The sequence below is a fragment of the Phyllopteryx taeniolatus genome, chromosome 7 (assembly GCF_024500385.1).
Source record: "Phyllopteryx taeniolatus isolate TA_2022b chromosome 7, UOR_Ptae_1.2, whole genome shotgun sequence".
Taxonomy (NCBI): Eukaryota; Metazoa; Chordata; class Actinopteri; order Syngnathiformes; family Syngnathidae; genus Phyllopteryx; species Phyllopteryx taeniolatus.
In genome coordinates, this window is record NC_084508.1 from 5448223 (window position 1) to 5470072 (window position 21850).

General features: G+C 41.5%; 1 protein-coding gene across 17 annotated transcripts in view; it reads right to left on the reverse strand.

The window, feature by feature from the left end:
- The window catches only part of kif1aa (kinesin family member 1Aa), a 50999-nt gene extending 30429 nt beyond the window's left edge, over positions 1-20570 (reverse strand). For 5 of the 17 annotated variants that reach the window (XM_061780106.1, XM_061780111.1, XM_061780109.1 and 2 more), the window contains exons 1-22: positions 20303-20569; positions 15832-16008; positions 9921-9994; positions 9656-9838; positions 8738-8803; positions 8400-8578; positions 7717-7828; positions 7350-7427; positions 7197-7262; positions 6053-6070; positions 5889-5967; positions 5733-5811; positions 5224-5366; positions 4410-4448; positions 3442-3575; positions 2872-2951; positions 2688-2763; positions 2207-2286; positions 1807-1913; positions 1645-1725; positions 514-694; positions 358-430 (exon numbers count right to left, since the gene is read on the reverse strand). In XM_061780106.1, the coding sequence (XP_061636090.1) occupies positions 358-430; positions 514-694; positions 1645-1725; positions 1807-1913; positions 2207-2286; positions 2688-2763; positions 2872-2951; positions 3442-3575; positions 4410-4448; positions 5224-5366; positions 5733-5811; positions 5889-5967; positions 6053-6070; positions 7197-7262; positions 7350-7427; positions 7717-7828; positions 8400-8578; positions 8738-8803; positions 9656-9838; positions 9921-9994; positions 15832-15937 (2034 nt within the window). In that variant the 5' untranslated portion in view covers positions 15938-16008; positions 20303-20569. Of the gene's footprint in view, positions 1-357; positions 431-513; positions 695-1644; positions 1726-1806; positions 1914-2206; positions 2287-2687; positions 2764-2871; positions 2952-3441; positions 3576-4409; positions 4449-5223; positions 5367-5732; positions 5812-5888; positions 5968-6052; positions 6071-7196; positions 7263-7349; positions 7428-7716; positions 7829-8399; positions 8579-8737; positions 8804-9655; positions 9839-9920; positions 9995-15831; positions 16009-20302 lie in introns of all 17 variants that reach the window. The other 12 variants (XM_061780105.1, XM_061780103.1, XM_061780102.1 and 9 more) reach the window with 6 other exon arrangements.
- Between the last annotated feature and the right edge of the window lie 1280 nt (positions 20571-21850).

The following is a 21850-nucleotide window of genomic DNA, read 5'->3' on the forward strand; positions in this document are numbered from 1 at the left end:
TATCATACTGGAAAGTAATATTTTGGTTACCATACTGAGCGTCAAACTATTAGAAACACCTCTCAGTATTGATGAAGTGCAGTTGGTACTTAGTTGGTTGGCTGGTTGGTTGGTCGGACATTCAATATCTTACGTGGAACATTTGTTTTGTACATGATTCATTCTTTTAATCATGCGCCAATGTCAGAAATCATTTTTTAGTCACTCTCGCCATTTGAGTCCCTTAGGCGTAAATGCTACCAAACAAAAGAAATAGGAATAAGGCGCTCAGTGAACTACTTTTCAGTACTGCTAACACTTAGTTCTGCCCTCGACTGACTACTATTCTAGTTGTCTTGGGAAAGGAGAATCAGGTACCAGTCTTTGCTGCTCTAGCAGGTTGTTAGCCTCCTCTCTCTCTTTGCGATATTGATCCTCCAGCTCCTGGAGCCTAAACACAAACATTGTTAGTTTATCCCTTCATTTGTACTCCGTTGTATAATATACTTTATGTCCAGTACAGTATTTGCTTACCTCTGCTCCATCTCCTGCTTCATGTCAATGCCTTGCTTCTCCAGCAGCTCCCTCTGGGCAAAAGCCCAGTCCACGGGCTCGGCGGGGGTCTCGGCGCACGGGGTCCTCTCCCTCTCAGCCCGCGCCTGCACGGGATGGTTGAAGCGGAACACGTGGCTCTTGCCCAGGATGATGCGATTTCCTGATCGCAGTAGCACCGTATCAAGGCAAATGTACAAACAGCACATCATGCATGTACATACTGATATGATGCTACGACGTTGGAAATACAACACAGCAGTCGGTCGATCGTTCGGTCGGTCGGTTCGTTGGCTCAACTGACCGAACAATCAGTCAGGGAGTTTGTTGCTTGATTGGTTGGTTAGTTAGTTAGTTAGTTAGTTAGTTACTTGCTTGATTGTTTGATTAGTTAGTCAGTTGGTCAGACCGACCAAGCAGTTAGTCAGTCAGTCAGTTAGTTAGTCAGTTGGTTCAACCAACTGAATAAGTCAACGGTCTATAAGTCAGTTGGATGCTCCGTTACTTGGTCAGTCATTTGGCCGGTCAGTCAGTTAGTCATTTACGTGATTTCTTAGTTAGTTAAGTCGGTTAACTAGTTAGTTAGACAGCCAGTAAGGCAGTTGACTGGTTAGTTGTTCATTTTGAAGTGTGTAGTCTGTTCAATAAGCATTTTAATTAGTGAGTTAGATAGTTAGTTGGTCCCTTGTTTGGTTGGTTGCTTAGTTGGTTAGGTTGTCAGTCGGTTGGTTGGTCAGTTTGTCAGCCAGTCAGTTAGTCATTCAGTCGGCCACTTGGCTGGTCACTTTGCTAGCTAGTTGCTTCTATGCTAGTCAGTGGGCTCATTAGTCTGTGGTTGATTACTTAGTTAGAGCCTTACTTTGTTAGCTAGACAGTCAGTCAGTTAATTAAGCTCGTAAGTCAGTCAGTTAGCAGCCGGTCTCGGTTTTGGTTGGTTACTTAGCTAGTTGCGCTGTTTGTCAGTCAGTCAATTTGGTTACTAGGATGGTTACTTAGTTGCTTAGTCAGTGGGTCACTCAAAAATACTATTATTTTTTTCCTCATATTGTCATGTCTGTATTAATGCAATAATGTCATTCTAAAGATGACCGTAAGGGATTACATTTTCCCGACCTGATTTAAGGACTGTGGCCTCCGTCACTCTCTTGCCGTTGACGTAGGTCTCTGCTCCTTCGCAAGGCTCCAGGACAACGGCTACTCGGCAACACAGACGGCAACAACGTGAGACAACAACAACAACGGGGCCCGTCTGGTTTTAAAGTGAAGATCACTTACTTTCTCCCTGGGGTCCTGTGGCGCTGGTGAAAGTGCAGTGCTCATCCTTGATGAAGTGGCCGCTGAGGACGATGTCCTGGCGGCTCGCGGCATCCACACGGCCCACCCTGGAAAACATTATCTTGGTTAGTTCACTAGTTTGCAGGATTACGCAACAGAGGAGCCACCGCATCAAGCAGACACATGGAACGCAGCACATTGGTTTGTTTGTCAGTCATTTAGTCAGTCAGCCAGTCAGTCAGTCAGTCATTTGCTTGGTTGATTTGTTAGCTGCTTGATCCAAGTTACCAAATGAACTGGTGCAATGGAACCAAATGCATCAGAACAAACTGCTAAATAGGATATGATAATTGGTGAAGCAGCGTGTGGCTCCTTATGAATAAGCCTGGCAGCATCTGACCTGGTTATTCCATCCTTGATGTAGTAGAGCAAGCACTCGGACATGAGAGGGTCCTCGTTCAGGTTCACCAGATGAGGCGTCTGAGCAGGAACATAAAACAATAAAATGAGTCGTCCGTGCAAGTCAATTTCTGTCTTTTTACGATCCCTTTTGCAAACACTGCATATCACAGCGCCCACACAAAGCAATCTCGTAAAGAAAAAAACATGCAGATAGAGCAAGCTTTAGGTTGTCTTCAAACCCATCGGGCCGCTTCGGGAGCTATTGAGATAAAAGTTGATGAAGGTCAGAGACTCAAAAGCACCCGCACACTTCCTAGCTACAAACCTCATTCGGGGAAAACAGCCCGACAGTGTCAATAAACACAGCCTGGGGCTTTCTGCAGCTGTCTGACCGCTTAGGGGGCGGATAAAGAGGCCGTTTATTCTTCAAAATGCTCCAAAGCACTTTTGAGCAGTCGACTCATTGGATGTCTGATTACCTTCTTGGGGGAAAAGACGCCGACCGTGCCGCCATCCTCGCGCATGGCCACGCCCATTTCTGCCAGCAGGGCCTCTCTATGGATAAAAGGCACACTCGAGTTATTTGCGACATGCTAATCGCTACATATCAAGACACGCCGATGATGAGTGAGTCTTTGTCACAGACGGGAAGTTGAAGCTCACCGTTCCATTCGTATGGCTTCAGTCCGCCGAAGTTTCTCTTCCCACGTCTCGTTGAGCTCTGCGATGATTTTCTCAGTTTCCTGATATTTAGAAGAAAATGCAGATTTATTGCATTTCTACATTTCTGCCTATAGTAATTTATCTTCGATACCACCTGGAAATGACCTTAAAATGCCTGCTTCAAAGAAAAATGGCTGATGTCTTTTTATGGATCTACTTGTGATAGACTAACCTACCAAATTTCATGTTGCTAAGGGAAACTGACACTCAATAATGAACACTCAAATTATTCACGATTTAGTGTCATCCATCTGTCTAGGAGATGTGTATCAAATTTGCCAATCAGACAAAACCTCGATGACAAGTTTGTCTTTGAGAACCTCTGGAAATGACGCTAAAGTAGCCACTTCATATCAAAATGGAAGCCTTCATACGTCTTTTCAGGCATGGTTTCTTGACACTATTTTGTGTGTATTTCAGGATTCTAAGGGAAACTGGCTTCGAGGGCTGAATTTTCAAAACTGTAGAAAATTTAGAGTTTGGTGTTTTTAATTTCACCATCACACTCACCTTCAGGCGCTCGATGGCCTGCTCATTGGCCGGGCTGAACATGATGCGGTCATGCAGGCTGGCGATGGAGCCGGCGCGGCTGGACAGGGCCGACAGCGACGGAGAGGGACTCATGCCCGTCATGGCGTTGGTCACTGTGGAGAGTGAGAGGCGGAGAGAAAAAGAGCACACCTTTGATTGACAACTGGCGCCTTTACTGTTGTTATTGCTCTCGTCGTGCGACAAGCAAGCCAATAAGCAACAACAACAAAAAAGATGGAAAAGTGCGGCCATCAAGCTCAAAATAAACAAGCTGGAGAATGTGCTTTGCGCATAGGTCTATGCCGTTTCAGATCAGCGAAGATTACATTCAGCACAAATGAAATATAGCAGCAAGGCCATTTCCAAGACTAATTCACAGTGCAGTGAACTCATGACTCGTAAACATCTCATTTCAATGCTGACGAGCTGCAGTTTTTGCTGTAATTGTTACTGTGGGCTTTAATTGCTACATTTTGTTATTTGAGCATTTAAATTTTTTATTTAAATAGATTTTCCAATTTTTTCGTCTCCATCAGTCAACATTTTTAGCTGTGCTGTTGGTGGTGGATACTTTAGAAATGTGTTTATTATAATACTGTATAATAAAAACTACCTATTCAATATTTTAAAGGAACCTTGAATTTGGGGGCTTAAAACATCATAGCAAAAAAATCGGCCAAACGATGGCTCGTATCTCGAAAAACCCGTAAATTGGGTCACACGTACCTCAAGGCACAACTCACTGTACTTTCTTTTGTCTGGAGCACAGCAAGGTCTCACAGCTGCAAGACCATGCGCATTGTCCTCCGCTGCACTATGACGCCATACGTAAAGTGTGTGTGTGTGTGTGTCATTAAATGACAGATGTTGTGGAAAGCACAAATAAAGCTGACATTCGGATGTGATGCAAAGCTGCCAGAAGCGCGAGGTAACCAAAAACAACACACGTTTCAAACCCTCAATCTCAGCAGCAGACCCTCGAAATGCTTGAAGAGACACAAAGAGAGACAGAATAAGACAAAAGACACAAGACACAGGCTTTGCCTCCATTAAAGTGCTCTCCAATTAAATCAACAACACAATTACTTACTCCCACTAGCATCACTCTGCAGTACAGTGAACCACCACTAGATGGCGGTGCATCATCAACAATTATTTTCTATTTGGACTGCAATACTCTGGAATGCCCTTCCCGCTGATATCAGAGCTGCTATGTCAGTAGAAATGTTTAAATCGCAACTGTAGACTTATTTTCACACTTTGGCATTTAGTCAAAGTACACGTAGGCCTGTTTTACTGCCGCTGCTCCTCTCTCCTCCCCCCCTCCTTTCCTGCTTGGAGAGTGGACTATGTGGCTATGACCGAATCTGAGGCTGTTGCTGTATGGATTCTGCATTGACCAACTGGGACATAATCGGAGGTGGACCACTTCCCCTGGGACTTTGCTGTGGAGGATTCTTCCTCGACCGATTGGGCCAGGTCCTGAGGCAGAGCCACTTTCCTGAAGGCATCAACCTGTGTCGTTTCATCTCTTTAAGTCTTATGCCGTCTTAATTAACATTGTCCAGCATCATACTATGTGATAAAAGTTGCCTACTTGTGGTTCCTGCTCTGGATCTTCTTCTTGTTCTGATTCTTTTACAAAAATACTTCCTTACTGCCAGCAAATTCCCATCGTTAGCGATGCTTGTTGTTAATGTTAACATTTCTGCAATGATGGTGTCTTAATAGTATCAACACAACTTCAAAGTGTGTGCTTACTCTCGATAATGTCCCCCAGGCCCTGGGCGAAGAGCAGGTCTTTGAGACGTGAAACCTCCTCCTTCAGCTCGCGCACCAGCCGGTTGTTGGGATCCTCGTTGATGACGGCGTTGCAGCGGATCTGCTTGGCACGGTCGGCATACCTGCCATCATTAACACACGTTAACACAAGCTGTTTATGCGAGGATGGAATTATTATGTCTCTCTTGGTGAATTTCATTTATCATCTGCTCCCCTTTATACATGGCGTCCCCCAGGGTTACATTCTAGGGCCTATTTTCTTTTCTTTGTATGGGCTCGGGCTCCAGTTACTATGGTATTCAGCATTTCATTGGCTTTGTTATGTTTTATTGTTTTTATCCTCTGTAATGTTGCTTAGTTTTATATCCTGTGTGTTTTGACTTCATTGTACAGCACTTTGTACGCTGTTGTTTTTAAATGTGCTCTATGAAAACATGTGGATTAGACTGGACGGGGAAAAAGTAAATATGTTGGCGTGCTGTTTTTACCTGAGCGTGCTGAGCGTCTCGTCATAGTTGATGTCCGCCGGGCTCAGCGCAGCCACCATGGCAGTGCGAGAGTTACCACCTGATGAAAAGTGGAAACACGGCATTAGCACACATTTAATGAGATGAGGTGCTTATGAGAGGTAAGCCGATTCCTACCAAGATTTTCTCGGAGCAGCCAAGTCAGCACTGAATCGCGATAAGGAATGAAACTTTCTGCTTTCTTCTTCTTTTTGTTCTGCATGTTGGTCACGGCTCTGTTATTACCTCCACCATGTAGCTTATATTTAGGTAATTCACAGAAAATCATATCATTGACATACCTTGTTTGGTCCAGAGTCCTGAAATGAAGCACAGTGTAAACATTGGCATGTTTAACACACATGAATAAAAGGTAATTGTTGTAGTTCCGCTTCTGGTTCTCATCTAGTCCAAGTTTTAGCTCTGGGGCTAGTTTTGGTCATAGGCCTTGTTCTTGTCCGACTTCTTGTTCCAGTTTTGTTATAATGCTAGTACTTGTTCTAGTTCTTTTCGGGGTTTTGGGTAATAGATCTGGTTCTTGTTGAAGTGTTGTTCTAGCTCCATTTCTTGTTGTGGTTCTAGTGCTGGTCCTGTTTCTTGTTCTGGTTTCTTGTAATGGTTCTTGTTCTGATTGTAATTCTACTTTTGGTACTAGTTCTAGCAGTGGTTCTTATTCTAGCTCTGTTACTAGGCTGCACCCGGTTATGATTAGTATATTCCTGGTAGTTATACTAGTACTGGTTTGAGTACTTTTTTGGTTTCAATTCTTGTTATAGTTCTGGTTCTAGTTCTAGTTCTGGTTTTGTTATAATCCTGGTTCTGAATCTAGTTCCTAATTTGGCTCTGGTAATAGTTGTGTTTCTTGTTATAGAATTGTTCCAGTTCTGTTTCCTGTTCTTGTTCTCATTCTGTGTCTTGTTCCTGGTTCTTGTTCTGGTTTAGCTCTGCTTCTGGTTATAGTTCAAGCTGTTGCTCTTGTTGTGTTCCTAGAGTGGGACTGGTCCTACTTCTTCTTGTCCAGGTACTTGTTCTAGTTATTATTCATGTTCTAGGTCAAGTTTTCTTTTGGTTCAGGCTCTAGTCCTGCTTCAAGCTCTAATTCTGGTTATGGTTCCAGTTTTGATTTGAGTTGTGATTAAAATTATTTTTCTAGTTCTGCTGCTTGTACTGGTTCATGTCCTGGTTCTAATCCTAGATTTGGTTCAGAAGCTATTTTTGGATCTAATTCTAGTCCTGGTTCTTGTTCTAGTACTAGTTCTCGTACATGTCCTATTTCTTATTGAAGTTCTGCTTCTTGTCCTTGTTTGTGTTCTAGTTGTGGTCCTTGATCTAGTTCTGTTTCTTGGTATACTTCTGGCTGTTTCACTGGTTATTGCTATGGCTTTTGTACTCGTTCCGGTTCTGGTGCTATTTGTACATTGAGAAGGCTTTTGGTATCAATCTCACCACTTCTGCCAAAGCGGAGATGACCTTTCCCAGCGTGGTTAGAGATTTGTTGATGTTGGCTCCTTCCTGTGGCCCAACACAAAGAAGGTTGGCAATGACGATTTGAAGTGTTTGCCTCTGAGATGCGAAACTGGGGGAAAAAAACTGTCCTACCTTCAGCCTGGTCCCTTTGGCTCCGGTAGAATCAGCTCTCTCGCTGCCAGCCAAATCCACCAAACTGATTTTACTCACCTGAAAGCACAGACGAGTAGACTCCAGTCAATAAAATATGGAAACGGCTTCTTCATATTATTACATTGACTCTAACATGTGATCGCTCCACAGTATTGTGCGTCTATGTTTATGTTCCAGGGAACTACTTGCTGTATTTGTTCCGTGCAGTCTGCCACCTTTCTTGATGATAAGTGGAAATTGTGGGCGCTATATCAGTAGAATGCGCAACACGCGCCAGAGAGGGGATATAGCTCAATAAGCAATTATATTTTTGATTGAACTCCACAATGTTGTGTGTGTGTGTTACCTTTTCAGAGGTATTGTCAGCGTCAGCGTCGTGGCGTTTCTGAGTGAAGATGATGTTAAAAACGGCGTGCGAGCGACTGCTGGTCTCGTTCATGTTGGTAGCAGCCACCGTCCTGCCGGGAGAAAGACAGTTCGCTTGAGTTTGTTGGCAAAATGTGTCACTGTACAGCGATACCTTGACAACTACAGGTTTAATCTCTTCCCTGACCAAGCTTGGAACTCAATTTACATGTATTTCAAATCAATATTCCTCATTGAAATGAACTGAAATGCACCTACATTTTTTAGTGACATGGAAAGAATAATGGGAATGTATTCCATAAAAACACAATAAAATGCAATATCAGAAAATGTAAATAAATACACTGGTTTATAAAAAGCTGAGTCACAACGACAACAACGCGAGTGTTGTGTGTGTGCCTTAAGGGGCGTGACCTAGTGAGGGCCATCGGGTAAAGCGGCGTGAAAAGTGAAATCAGGAAATGCCCGATCAGTCTTCTTGGCATCTTATGGCCTAGAGTTTCGCCAGTGTTTTCATTTTGCTTGTAACACAAAGCAAACGAAAAAAAGAAATCGACCAAGCAACGCCTCGTAACTTGAAAAACTCGTCAGGTGGAGCACTCTTAAGTCAAGGTACCACAGTCGTTGAGGTGGGGGGCGGGGGGGGGGGGGGGGCTGCGTCACCTGGCTTTGTTGCCAGAGTCCATCAGGTCCTGTATGTCGTTGTAGGAAGTGACAGCCAACTTGGACAGGTCCTCCACGTAGGGACCCATCAAAGGATGTTCGCGCACCCGCAGGTTGCCTTTGTTCTTGGGGTTGAGGAGGTCGCGCACGCGCTCACAGTAGATCTCCATGTAGCTCACCTACCAAGAGGCAGCAAGTCACTAATGATACAACGAGTACACCAGTAGATAGACAACTGCACTTTCAGAGGACAATTAGAAATGCGAGGGTGAAGCGCACAATGTATTGCTAAGCCGAGTTGGTTGGGGGAAAAAAGAGGACAAAATGTGCGGTCTTACCTCCACAGAGTAAGACATGCTATTGTCTGTGTTGTCATTGATTTTGGTAAAGAGATCTTCACATAGCTGCAAGGACGAAAAGGACATCGATTAGGATTTATTCACAATCGTCTTCATGAGTTACGGGGTTCTTCCAGGTGGCAGAAGGTGATTGATTACTGCTGACTTTAACCGAAAAGACAGAAATTTCTTGTGTTTGCGGTTGGCCGCACCAAATAGTTTTGGTATTTTTTCTATTTCCTTGAAAAAAACATCTCAGTACTCCAGCGCAACCTGTGAGTGAGGAGTAGAAATCGAATGGTTGTTGTCAAAAGTTGTACAGAGAAGATCCAAACCTCCATCGGTAGTTATTTTCTCACAGACATGCATAAAATGTTGGAGTGGGTTGTCTTTTGAGTAATTTAACAAAACATAATAACTAGCCTACAAGCTAACATCAGCTCTATTATCATCAGTACTGGGCTACGTTTAGCCATGCCCAATAGAATCTGGAAAACTGAAAGAGTGAAAAACAGTTTAATGCTATTCCTCAAACATTCAGTACTACATACATGTAGTTCTCAGTCTTGGCACGTTTTCAGCAATTATCTTCAAATGTATAAGGAATTGAAAAACAGATCTCTGAATTTACTTTACAGGGTCTTTAACTACAGTAATTCAGAATTTTCCTCACATATGTTTTTGATTTAACTTACCCTCTCCCTTAGCAGTTTACACCACGGAACCTCATCTTTTCGACGGACACGTCACAAATTCAAATTACAGTCGTAGAGAAGAAGGCTAAAAATCATCATTCAAGCCATTTACCCCGTTTTCTCAATCGCTCCGCCTTGGTTCAACGACATGGAAGGGTTTGTTCGGCGTTTGTGACGTCATGGTGAAAGGTTCTATGGATGCGTCATCGCTATACGTACGCACCAGCGGGATGATGCCCTGTTGATCTTTGACATCCTGCTTGCCCATCATGGTGTAGGACTTTCCGGCGCCCGTCTGTCCATATGCAAAGATGCAGACGTTGTAACCCTCAAAGGCGTGCAGCAGCATTTCCTCGCCGATGTCTTTGTAGACGAGCATCTGAGACGCGTAGTTCACATCCGCCGGCTGATGGCGGCAATAAAAGCGTACGTGTTAATATGAACAATGTGCGGCATCTAGGCGTGTGCATGTGTGCGTGGGGGGTTACCGAGGTGTGCGACCAGTAGGAGTAATCAAAGTTGAAACTCTTGTTGTCTTTAGCCTGCTTGGGGTTGATGATGGCTGGAAGGCAGAAGGACAAGGAGAGCATTTTGGAAAAATAAAACCATCCATCAATTTTCTATACAGATTTTCCTTATTATGATTAACTATTTACGAAAAGCAAAAACACATCCATTGTAAAATGATTGTTTTAATACAAAATTTTAAAAAATTAATGAATGAAAAAAATGAAAATAAGTGTATTTCATAAAAAAAAAAATACAATATAAAACAACTACAAATTACATTAAAAACTAATGTATTAGATAATTATAAAATATTTTATCAGGCAGAAAATTAAATGAATAAAAGTGCATAATAAATATCCATCCATCCATCCATTTTCTGAGCCACTTATCCTCACTAGGGTCGCGGGCATGCTGTAGCCTAGCTATCAGCTATCGATTTGTTGTGTGTGTATGTGTGTGTGTGTGTGTGTGTATATATATATATATATATATATATATATATATATAGAAAGAGAGAGAGAGAGAGAGATTATTAATTACATTTTTAAAAATGTATTTTTTAAATATTACTTACAATTTTCGGGGGGTTTTACAACAGACAAAATTAACTGGGGGCATGAAAAATAACAACAAATGTTTTCTAAAACAGTAAACAAAGAAAAATACATGCTATATATAATACATGATTTTTTTTTATTATTATCATATTTGTTACAAATCTAATTAAAAATTTAATTAAATACAAAATAAAACACTGCTCAAATAAAACCAAAATAAACTACATTAAACACATAAATACATAGTAATAATAATACTTATTATTATTATTATTATTGTTATATAATTTTATTTAAATAAAACAGTTGTTAAAAAAATAATCACATGGAAACAGACAACAGTAATGCTTTTCTAAAACAATAATTACATAGATAAGAAAACAATAAATATAATGTACTATCTATTATTATTACAATATTTACTATTATACATTTTAATTCAAAAATAAATACACAAATAAACTATTTCTTAAATATTATAAATAAATGAATATAATTAGTTAAATAATACATTTTTATATTCAATAAAAATATATAAATATTACAATAGCAAATAAAAAATACAGTAATAAATAAATTAATAATGTAATAGAAACAGAAAAAAAATTGAAATAAAAATCACAAACCCTTTTTGTCAATAACATTAGCAATTATATTTTGGATTTAATTGTTATATATTATTTGTTGAGCATTGTATGAATGGGTCTTGAAAAAGGACAGTTGGAAACCATCCAGTAAAACTGATTACTAGCCTGTCAATTTAGATGATGAACGTCTCGTTCATTGGCCAGAAAGAGAAGCACCTCGCCAGCCATTCAGGACGTGACCTGGCGCAGCGGATGTTCTAATGAGTTCGTGGGCCGACGTCAGCACCCCTCGCTGTGCTCCGCCGGTGACGCCACTCTAAGCGGCGCTATTAGCACGCTGAGCACGTCCTTCCGTGTACCACGCGCGCTTCTTTTCATGAAGGCAGCGCGGACGTGGCAGCAGCTGTGTGAGCCTCGCTCACCGACCGCATCATTAGGTACATAACCTCATGGACATTCAATGCAAGAGCTAGATGTAAAGGGTCTGCATTGATAAACATAATGACACTCAATTTTTTAAATTCAACCCTTGAAGCCACTTTCAATATGAAATTTCATCAACATCTCCATCATGAGTAGACTCACAAAAAGGTCTCAAGAGACCATGCCCGAAAATGACACAGGAAGTCTGCCATTTTGGTTCCAAATGACCATTTTGCGGCTATTTCCAGGGGTCCTTCAAAAACGTACTTGTCCTACCGGTTTTGTCCATTAGGCACCAAAACTGAACTATGTAAACTAGACAGATTGGTAATGCTAAATAACAAAGTGTTTCAGTTGTCATCATTGCATATGGGCGGAGCTTGACGGCAAAGTTTGATGATTCCCCATAAAACAGGAAACTCCAATCAATCCACGATTTTGAAAATGTTTCCCCCAAAGCCAGTTTCCGTTTGCAACATGAAATCTTGTAGACATCTCGATTATGTGTAGACCCACAAAAAAAGTCTCAAAAGAGCCCATGCCCAAAATGACACAGGAAGTCTGCCATTTTGGTGTGAAGTGGCCATTTTAGCCATTTCCAAGGGTCCTTCATAAACATTCTTGTCCTGCAGATTTTGTTCAATAGCTACCAAACTTGAACTACGTAAAGTTGATAGATAGCCGCTGCTAAACTGCGAAACATTTGCGCTTGGTCATCGTGTGAGGCAATGTTTGATGGTTCGCCAGGAAACTCCAATTGAATGAGAATCTTCCCAAGCACAAAACTCCGATAACTCCATAATTTGGGAAATTCAGCTCCCCAAGCCAGTTTCACTTAGCAACATGAAATTTGGTAGACATGTCTACCATAAGTAGACGCCCCAAAAAAATTCTCTAGAAACAGTAGGTCTGTCATTTTGCTTTCAGTTCTCCTGGTTCTCCTATTTGGGAATCTCTGCCTTCAGCTAAGTCTTAGCAAATCTGAGGGCTCTCCAACAAGAGGCCCATTATTGCTTCTGCTCAGTGCCTTGCATCTTAATTAACCGCAGCGTGGGAGAAAGTGAAGAAAGGAAGTCACCCCCCAACACACACACACACACACACACGCGCACATACAGCACTACCTTTAACAAAAAATAAATAAATACATAAATAAAACCAAAAAAGATGTCTGCCATTCTCCTGCCATGTCGGAAGCGGCCTATCAACCAGCAGGGAAACGAAGTCAAGGAGACGTTTATTTGCCGCCGCTGTCACTCATCCACACTGCAGAAGCAATGAACTCGCTCACATCCTCACACCACACACACGCACACACACACAAACACACACGCACACACTCTCTCTCAAGACACTTACCGCTCAAGACCGTCTATGGGCGAGTCTTTGCGTGGACACCAAGCTGCATTACAATGCACTTATTAAGTGAAACTGGGCTTTAAAACGCAACAGAAGGGACACATTTGCACCGAAGCAGACACACACAACATTGTGGTGCAACTGCATGTTAGTGTTTACAGGAAAACCAGGCATTATGATGGAGAAATTCTGAGAAACAGAAAGAGACAGTCTAGGTGGATTTAATAAGTCGCGTAGCTCCCCAAAATATCAACATGGATGCACACAACATTGTGGAGTGACCACATGTTGAAGTGAAGTTGGAAAAAAGGGACCATTATGGAGAAATACAGAGAAATTACAAGAAATGATGCAGACTAGGCAGAGCAAATGAGAGATGTAGCTTACTGGAACATAAAAATGGTTGCACACAAGATTGTGGAGTGACAACACGTCAAACTCTGCTGGGGAAAAAAAAGGACTAATAATATAGAGCAATGTCAGGAAAAATTAGGCAGACTGGGAAGAATAATTAAACCGTGTATCTTCCTAGAATGTCAATATAGACGGACACAACATTGTGGAGTGACCACATGGCAGACTCCACTGGGAAAAGAGAAGTATCATGGGGGAAAGGTCGGGAAACGACAGCAAACGAGGCAGACTGAGTGGCACTTATAAACCGTGTAGCTCCGCGCAACATAAACATGGAGGCACACAACATTGTGGAGGGACTCCACATCACAGTTGTGTTTTTAAAATCAACATCAACCCGGCAAAAAATAAAAATAAAAAAAGTCACACAGCTGAGAAGCCATGTTGTCGTCTAGTCAGTCGTGACATGACACAGGGGAGGGCGGAGGTTTAAATTAGGCCAAACGTTAAATATTTCACGAGGCTTCATCTATTATTGACGCGTGGCTTTAACTCGGCAAACAGACCACATATCCAGTGTCTCGTCCGAAGGCCAAGATAAAAAGACACGCTCGCATTTTTGCATTGACAACACACGTTACTTGTCAAATGATGGCTTAATCTGGGAGCAGATTATGTCACCTGAGGCGCGTGACGCTAAAGGGCTTTCAATAATATGAGCGACACATTAGTTTGATGAATCGTTACACTCGTGGTGTTCGAGTGGTTAACGCATCTGCATCACATTTGTGAGCTTCAGGGTTCGAATCTAAAGGCTTTTAGAAATCGAGATGCTCTAAAATGTTGTCAAAGCACTACTTTTCTATTAAACAGGCCAATACCCAGTCTCCTACCCTCAATATAATTCCTTGCCATTAAGATGGCACCAAAACACTACTTTTCTATTATCCTGAGCTTTGGCAGCATCTTAAGGTGTTTCAGAAAGCGCACAAAAACAGCGAATAGGCAAGTTTTGTAGCAGACAGGAATACGTTGAACAAAAATTCGGCAAACTGGTAAATTCGCAAGCAGCTACTCGCGAACAAGCGCGAGGAACACTAACCGGCGAAAACTCACATAAGCAAAGGGAGAACATGCCAACAATAGTTTTATTATATTATTATGCATTAATTGCTTTACGGTTTCTTTATATATATATGTTTACTCATTTAATTTCATACTTTAAGTAAGTTTAATATGATTTTCAAAATGTCTTATTTTATTTTGAATTACATTATTACTTCTTACTTTATTTTGAATAATTGAATCTAGTCATTGAATTGTTTTATATCTTGCTTTATGTAATGTATGAACATCCATCCATCCATTTTCCAGACCGCTTCTCCACACTTAGGTCGCGGGCATGCTAGAGCCTATCCCAGCCATCTATGGGCAAGAGGCGGGGTACACCCTGAACTGGTCGCCAACCAATCGCAGGGCACATAGAAACAAACAACCATCCGCACTTACATTCACACCTACGGGCAATTTAGAGTCTTCAGTCAACCTACCACGCATATTCTTGGGATGTGGGAGGAAACCGGAGTACCGGGAGAAAACCCACACATATTATTATTTATTTGTATTATCATTATTTCTGTGTTAATTTTTTTGTATTAATTGAATTTAGTATTTTAAGTATGTATTCTTATTTTTTATTTTTTTTTGCATTATTTGAAATTTGATTTTGAATTATATCACATATTATTAAAAATGGTTCAAGGACAAATATTATTTATGACTTTATTTTTATGAATTGAATTTAGTAAATGGAATATGTTTTATATCTTGTTGTTTTTAGCATTATTTCTAATTATATTTTGAATTACATTTACCTATTAATATTACTATTTGCAAAAAAAAAAACAGCAAAAGGAGGACGTTTTATTTTTACTTTATATTTATTAACTGAATTTACTAAGTGAATTGTTTTATATTTGCTTTGCTTACGTATTATATTGTTATGTTATTACACTACCATTGGTTATGTACTTATTGTATTAATTGAATATAGTGATTTAATAATTTTACATGATCTACTGTATTACAATGATTATTATTATTATTATTATTAATGATAATAATTTATTTAAAATGTTAGTAATTTAATTCAGTAAGTAAATTATTTCATTTTAATATGAATGTTTTTCTTTTTACTCATTAATTTGTTTATCCATTAATGCATTATTACATACATTTCTTGGCAGAGGTAAACAAAATAAAAATAAAAAAAAGAAACCAAGGGTGGTGCAGCTAAAGGTGACTTCCCACTGAGCCTTGACATCCAGTAACCGCTGCTGTGATTTACCACCGTTTAAAGACCATTGACATAACTATAAAACAGCTCTCAAGTAGAACGCTTGACCTCTGCCAAGGCCACTTAGTTGTACTTCCTTGTTTATGTAGGATGACAAAAGACATTAGGGAAGTTCCGAAGGTGAAATTTCACAACACAACAACATAGTAGTAATGCGTGGTTGTACATCCTTTTACGGAATACGTATATCCTAATACACACATGCTGTTGTGTCCACCCCCGAAGTTGAAGTATGGCTGTGGTTTCAACTCACTCGTGGTGTTTCCTGACATCTGGATGATGCATTTGCTCTCTTTGTTCATCTCCCTGGAGTTGAAAGGGCGGACTCGGACCGCCACCTTCACGGAAGCCCCCGCCATGGTGCGCTGCCTTGCTTAGCACCTCAGGGTGCCCGCTCGTTGCTTGCCGGCTTGACTGGACCACCGCAGCTCTGTGGAGGGAATCGAAGAGGAACTCCAGGTTAGTTTGATGTCACTAAAAAGAAAAAAGAAGGACAACCTCCTGTCGTTGGGAGTTGGACACTTACTGAATCACCTGCGTTTATGTTTCGACTCTTTGTACTGACTCAGAAATATGATGATTTGTTTTACAAACTTCATTAATTCTCCCAAGAAACCCCACAGACTGATTCGGTTCCGTGACTCGGAACTGACTCACTGGAAACACTGCGGACTCTGACAATTCGATTGGATCAGTCCAGTGACACAAGTACGAGGATTTAGTAAAATCACGACAGACTCACATAAGTCAGTTGAATTGTTTCACTGACTCAGGTAAGTGGAATCGCCGTAAACGCCACAAACTCGGAGGATACAATTCACTGACTCGAGTTAGCGGATTTAGTGAAAACACAGCAGACTCAGATGAGTCCGTTTTTTCAATTCACTGACTTGGGTTAGTGGACTCGCTGTAAACACCACGAACTTGAATGATGCCATTCACTGACTCCAATTAGCGGACTCACTGGAAACACCACAGACTCAGATCATTCGGTTGTATCAGTTCACTGACGGTGGCACGGTGGACGAGCGTCTGCCTCACAGTTCTGGGGACCGGGGTTTAATCCCCGGCCCCGCCTGTGTGGAGTTTGCATGTTCTCCCCGTGCATGCGTGGGTTTTCTCCGGGCACTCCGGTTTCCTCCCACATCCCAAAAACATGCATGGTAGGTTAATTGACGACTCTTAATTACCCATAGGTGTGAATTTGAGTTCGACTGGTTGTTTGTTTGTTTCTTCGTATGTATGTGCCCTGCGATTGGCTGGCAACCAGTTCAGGGTGTACCCCGCCTCCTGCCCGATGATAGCTGGGATAGGATCCAGCACGCCCGCGACCCTAGTGAGGAGAAGCGGCTCAGAAAATGGATGGATGGATGGACAGTTCATTGACTCAAGTCAGCAGACTCTTTGGAAACACAGCAGACTCAGATGAGTCACTCTAATGTGTCCATTGTATCAGTTCACTGACTTGATTTTGAGCACTTGCTGTAAACACCGCAGACTCGGATGATTTGGTTCACTGACTCCAGTCAGCAGACCCACTAGAAAAACAACACTAACTCAAGTGACTCGAGTGAACTGGATGTCATTAGTAAGCGAATCGGAGTTTAGCAGCACAACTGAAGCCGTCCTGGTGTTACAGATAGAATATAACCCTTGGGCGGACGTTTGGGACAATGGCGGCGTGCGCATTGTCAGCTGCCGCTGTGGCGACCCGCGATAAAGTGAGCGGCGACAAAAGAAGAGCAGGCGCAGCTAAAACATGCTTCCCGGGATTAGAGCGCCACATTCCCGGATCGCGCGGAACTTGAAAGCCACAATGCCGTCACTCTGTGTGTTGGGAAAAAGCATGACTCATTTATGCCAATCGAATTAATGGCGATCCTCATCAATAACAGACAGAGGGCGTGTGGGATGACGCAACTACAGTGGAAGTACAGGAAGCATTAAGGCAGATAGAGAATTGATAAATGCTAATAAGCTACCAGTTTGTATCCTAACAAATAGCAAGATATACAGAACCTTGAGTAGAGAAAACCCAAAGGCTGATTGATAAGGATCTTACCTCTTTTCCTGTATTTGAGTACTACAGAATAAAACAATGAGAATTGACAAAATGCTAACATCCTAGCAGTTGTATGTTATGCATATAGCTACATCAGGGATGGGCAACTGGGGGCCCACGGGCCCACACTCGGAGTTGCCATTCGATTAATTTTTGAAAAAAAAATGTACATTGGGAAAAAAATTTGTCCATCCATTTTCCGTACCGCTTATGCTCACTCAGGTTGCGGGCGTGCTGGAGCCCATCCCAGCCATCTTCGGGCGAGTGGCTGGGTACACCCTGAACTGGCCGCCAGCCAATCGCAGATTGGAAAAAAGGGTTTTGGAAAACAAGAGTGCAACATAAATAAACCGAACATAAACCGATAATTTAGATAAACATTCAACGAGTTACGGTGGGTAACATAAACATACTTGAATGATAATAATCAACGTTCTTATTACGGCAAAAAAAATAAATAATAAATAAATAATCAGCATTGACTGGTGCAATGCATGCCGGGAACCAAAATGAATGCGAGAATGCCGAGCTCTCAAATCAAAAGTGCACAAACAACAGCGATTATTTTTCGTCACAAAAACCGCTGACAGTTGTCAGTGCATAAGGAGTTACTAAAATGTGTGTCCTCCAAAAACATGGACATATTTAATGCAGTTAATAGTGTCGCAAACGCGTATGGCGGCTTGGACAAGCAGCAGGAGAGGAGAGACGCACCTGCGCTCCTTCAACAAAGCAGAGTGAACTGCCCTGTACAGCAAAAGGAGGCGGGCTAATAATTTGGGAATTTTTAAGAACATGCAGGGAAAAAAAACATTCAGTCGTATAAAATCTTACTGAGTGAGTTGATTTTTGTGAGCACTTTGCTGCTCTCTTTGAATTGTAATTTTCATGTAAGAGAATAGCACCGGGAGGGAAAAAAAAGTTTTTTTTTGTTTGCGTCAAACTTGTTGGAGAGTGGATATTGTATACATGCATTTGCGCATGAAGTACCGTATATTAAGGTACTGTTGTGTACATGGGTACAATAAAAAAAAAATAGACATATGCACATATTTTGTCCATATTTAGAATGGCATTTTTCATCTGGTTAGGAACGCCCAGTCCTATGTTGCCCCCTGGTAGCACTGATGAAAAATTGTGGCCCCCTCCATCCTTTGAGTAGCCCATTCCTGAGCTAGATAGAAACATGAGTACGAAAAATGCAAAAGTAGATCGATAAGGATTTTATTTCTTCACCTCGGTTACTAAAAGGAAAGTTGCCAAGTAGGTCACTTGCTAGCGACACAACTAGGTGAAAGCTACGAGCTAGGTTGCTAAGTAGGTAGATAGGCAACATCTAGACAATATATATAGACAAGTCGCTGCCAGGTGAGTTACGAAGTGGCTGGGTAAGTAATGCGCTGGCAACACTGATACAGAAAGGTCTACACACCCCTGTTCAAATGCCATTTTATTGTGATATACAAAAATAAGACCAAGATAAATCATTTCAAAACTTTTTCTCACCATTAATGACACCCGTGTGCAACTCACACACACAAAAAAGAAAGTTTTAGAGAGAAAGCAAAAATAAAAAATTGAAATAATATGGGTGCACAAGTGTGCACACCCTCACATAACTGGGGATGTGGCTGTGTTCAGAACTACCTAGTCACATTTAAACTCCTGTTAAATGGGAGTCAGCACCATTTAAAGTGCCTCTGATTAGGCCCAATTGAAGTGCAACTGTTCTACTAGGTTAGTAGTCATTTTTATAGATATGATGCTAAGTCGGTTGGATGCTGAAACGCTGGCGCAACAAAAGTAATTGGACACCGCCTGGGTGTTTTCTGCTAAGAAGGTGTCCACTTACGTCGCTCTATATCCCATTTGTGTTTTATTTTTTTGAAAAAAAGTGTCGCCCAAAGGGCACACGCCCAAGGTTACTCCCTTGATGCTGGCTGAAATGAAGTCTACTGATGTATACTGTGAAGTCACGCTGGCATTTCTTTGCTGAGTCATCACCGTCGCCGCCTCTGCTAAGTGCCACCTAAATGGACATCATGTGCCACGCATAATGGCTCTTAAGTGTGGCATGCTGTTTATGTCAGTCCCGTAGCATTTAGCATACACACACGTGCACGTACACACACAAACACACACACACGCACGTAGACAATGATTTAGTGTATTTTCTAGACACAAAAATGACATTAAATGGGATATCTGTGTACATTTTGCGCCAGGAATGACAATGCAGGACAGTCAGGGCGGTCACCGTATTGCTGGTGACAAAAGGCTACACCTCATGTCACTCCCAAAACGTCACATTTGAGCCATTTTAAACACAAATAATCACCATTTTTTTTTTTTTTAATAACCAGTCATCAGGATGAAATGTCATTTTGTAGAGAAAATGCAGATGTCAAACAATGTTAATTCTGAAGACGCTCGCAAAATTCAATTAAAAGCCATCTAAATTGTGTTAACATAACATATATTCATATTTTACAATGATGTGGATTCGAATATGACAAGTATTACGGGGGAGACAGTGGCAGCCTCTTCAATGGCCGCACCCTGAGCCCACGTCCTCCGGTGGGATTTAAAACACACACACACAAAACAGCAAAACGTACAAAAATGTGGAATAAAAGCAGAATATTCATAAATTAGTACATACGTGATGTTAGCACTGTGTTGTGTGTAGCTCCGTCGTGTTTTTAATCAGAGCCTTCCCGCCTACTAGCAGCCTCCATCAAGACAGAAGGACTCGGTGTCCTCTATCGACCCGGGTAAGGCGGTGCCTTCTCGGGGTAGGTGGTGGCCGTGGGGGCCGCTGACAGGCGGGTTTGGCTGGGTCTGGATGGTGGTGGTCCAAAATGGTTGTGTCGGAGGCGGATGCTGTACCGAAGCAGCGGGCGGTGACGTCACCGCCGAGGGAGGTAACAGCATCAATGCGGTGATAGGAGGAAGGGAGGGAGGGAGGGAGATCAAGGGAAGAGCGAGGAGGGAGCAGGAAGTGCACCTTGTCGGACGTCTGACGTCATACAAAAGTGACGTGTTTTTTTATTTTTTTATTTATAATTTACCGAGATGATGATAGTAGAATATCAACTCGTTTCACTCAATAGTAGTTTAAAAAAAAATGCTAAATCCTCATTTTTTTTAGAGGAATTTTGAGAAAATAAGTAGGCCTACTGGTAATAAGTAAGATAAAGTCATTTGAAATAAAAATCAATGTTTGAGCACAACAGGAGAAAGACTAATTTGAAAATCAAAGCTCTTTTTTACATTTTTATTTCGTTTACTGAAAAAGTGAACTGTTTAGTTTGTAAGTCAAAGCAGTCATCAATAGAGATCTTTGCTGATACTGCTCACACTCATAAGTGAAGTTATTATCATGGCAAATCATTTTTGATCCACTTGGGCAACTTGGTCATAAATGTCCATCTTTAGGGATACATATTTCTCTGATCATCATTCATTTGACCAACTGTGTAAATTTTCGGTTAGGCACAGTAAAGAACGTGTATTGTTCAAAATAGCCTTTGAAAACATACATATTTTTAAACATAACTACTAATGTATACATGTTTGAAGTGACTTTCAGAGCACCGTATTAAGAATTTGAGGATGATCATTACTGCATGTAGAAAAATCTTATTTTCAGGAATGTGCAAAATCAACAGTTTGTCTTCCTTTTAGGGCAATGAAGGGTGCAGACCAAATCAATTGCAACAAATGTAACCGTCTGAATTATTATGATTATTATGATTATGATTTTTTTTCCCACGACCCACTTTAGGCTCCCAACCCAGCAGTTGAGAATCATTGTTCCATGAGGTGTATTGTGGAAATTTGCCTGCTTGTGTTTCTGGCGACTTCATTGTGTTTTCTGACGCGCAGGTGTAACGCTGACATCATTTTCTGCTGCGTGCATCACTGCTATGACGTCACTCCGGTGAAGCATTGTCCCCGATTAGGCTCGCAGGGAATTTATCAAAGGGTCTGGTTAAGAGCGCCTCCTGCAGGTGCGTCTATCTCCTTTCTGCCATGTCTAAATGCAGTGGCGCTACCAGCTTGAATTATTTACTCAGCTGTTGCCCTCCAGTCAAGTGTGACAGTCAGCTTTTGTTTTGGTTTGGATGTCATTGTGTCACTACAACAGGGTGGGACAAAAAGGAGGTAGACACTTTTCAAATGTACTTATTTAAGGAAGGGAGGACGG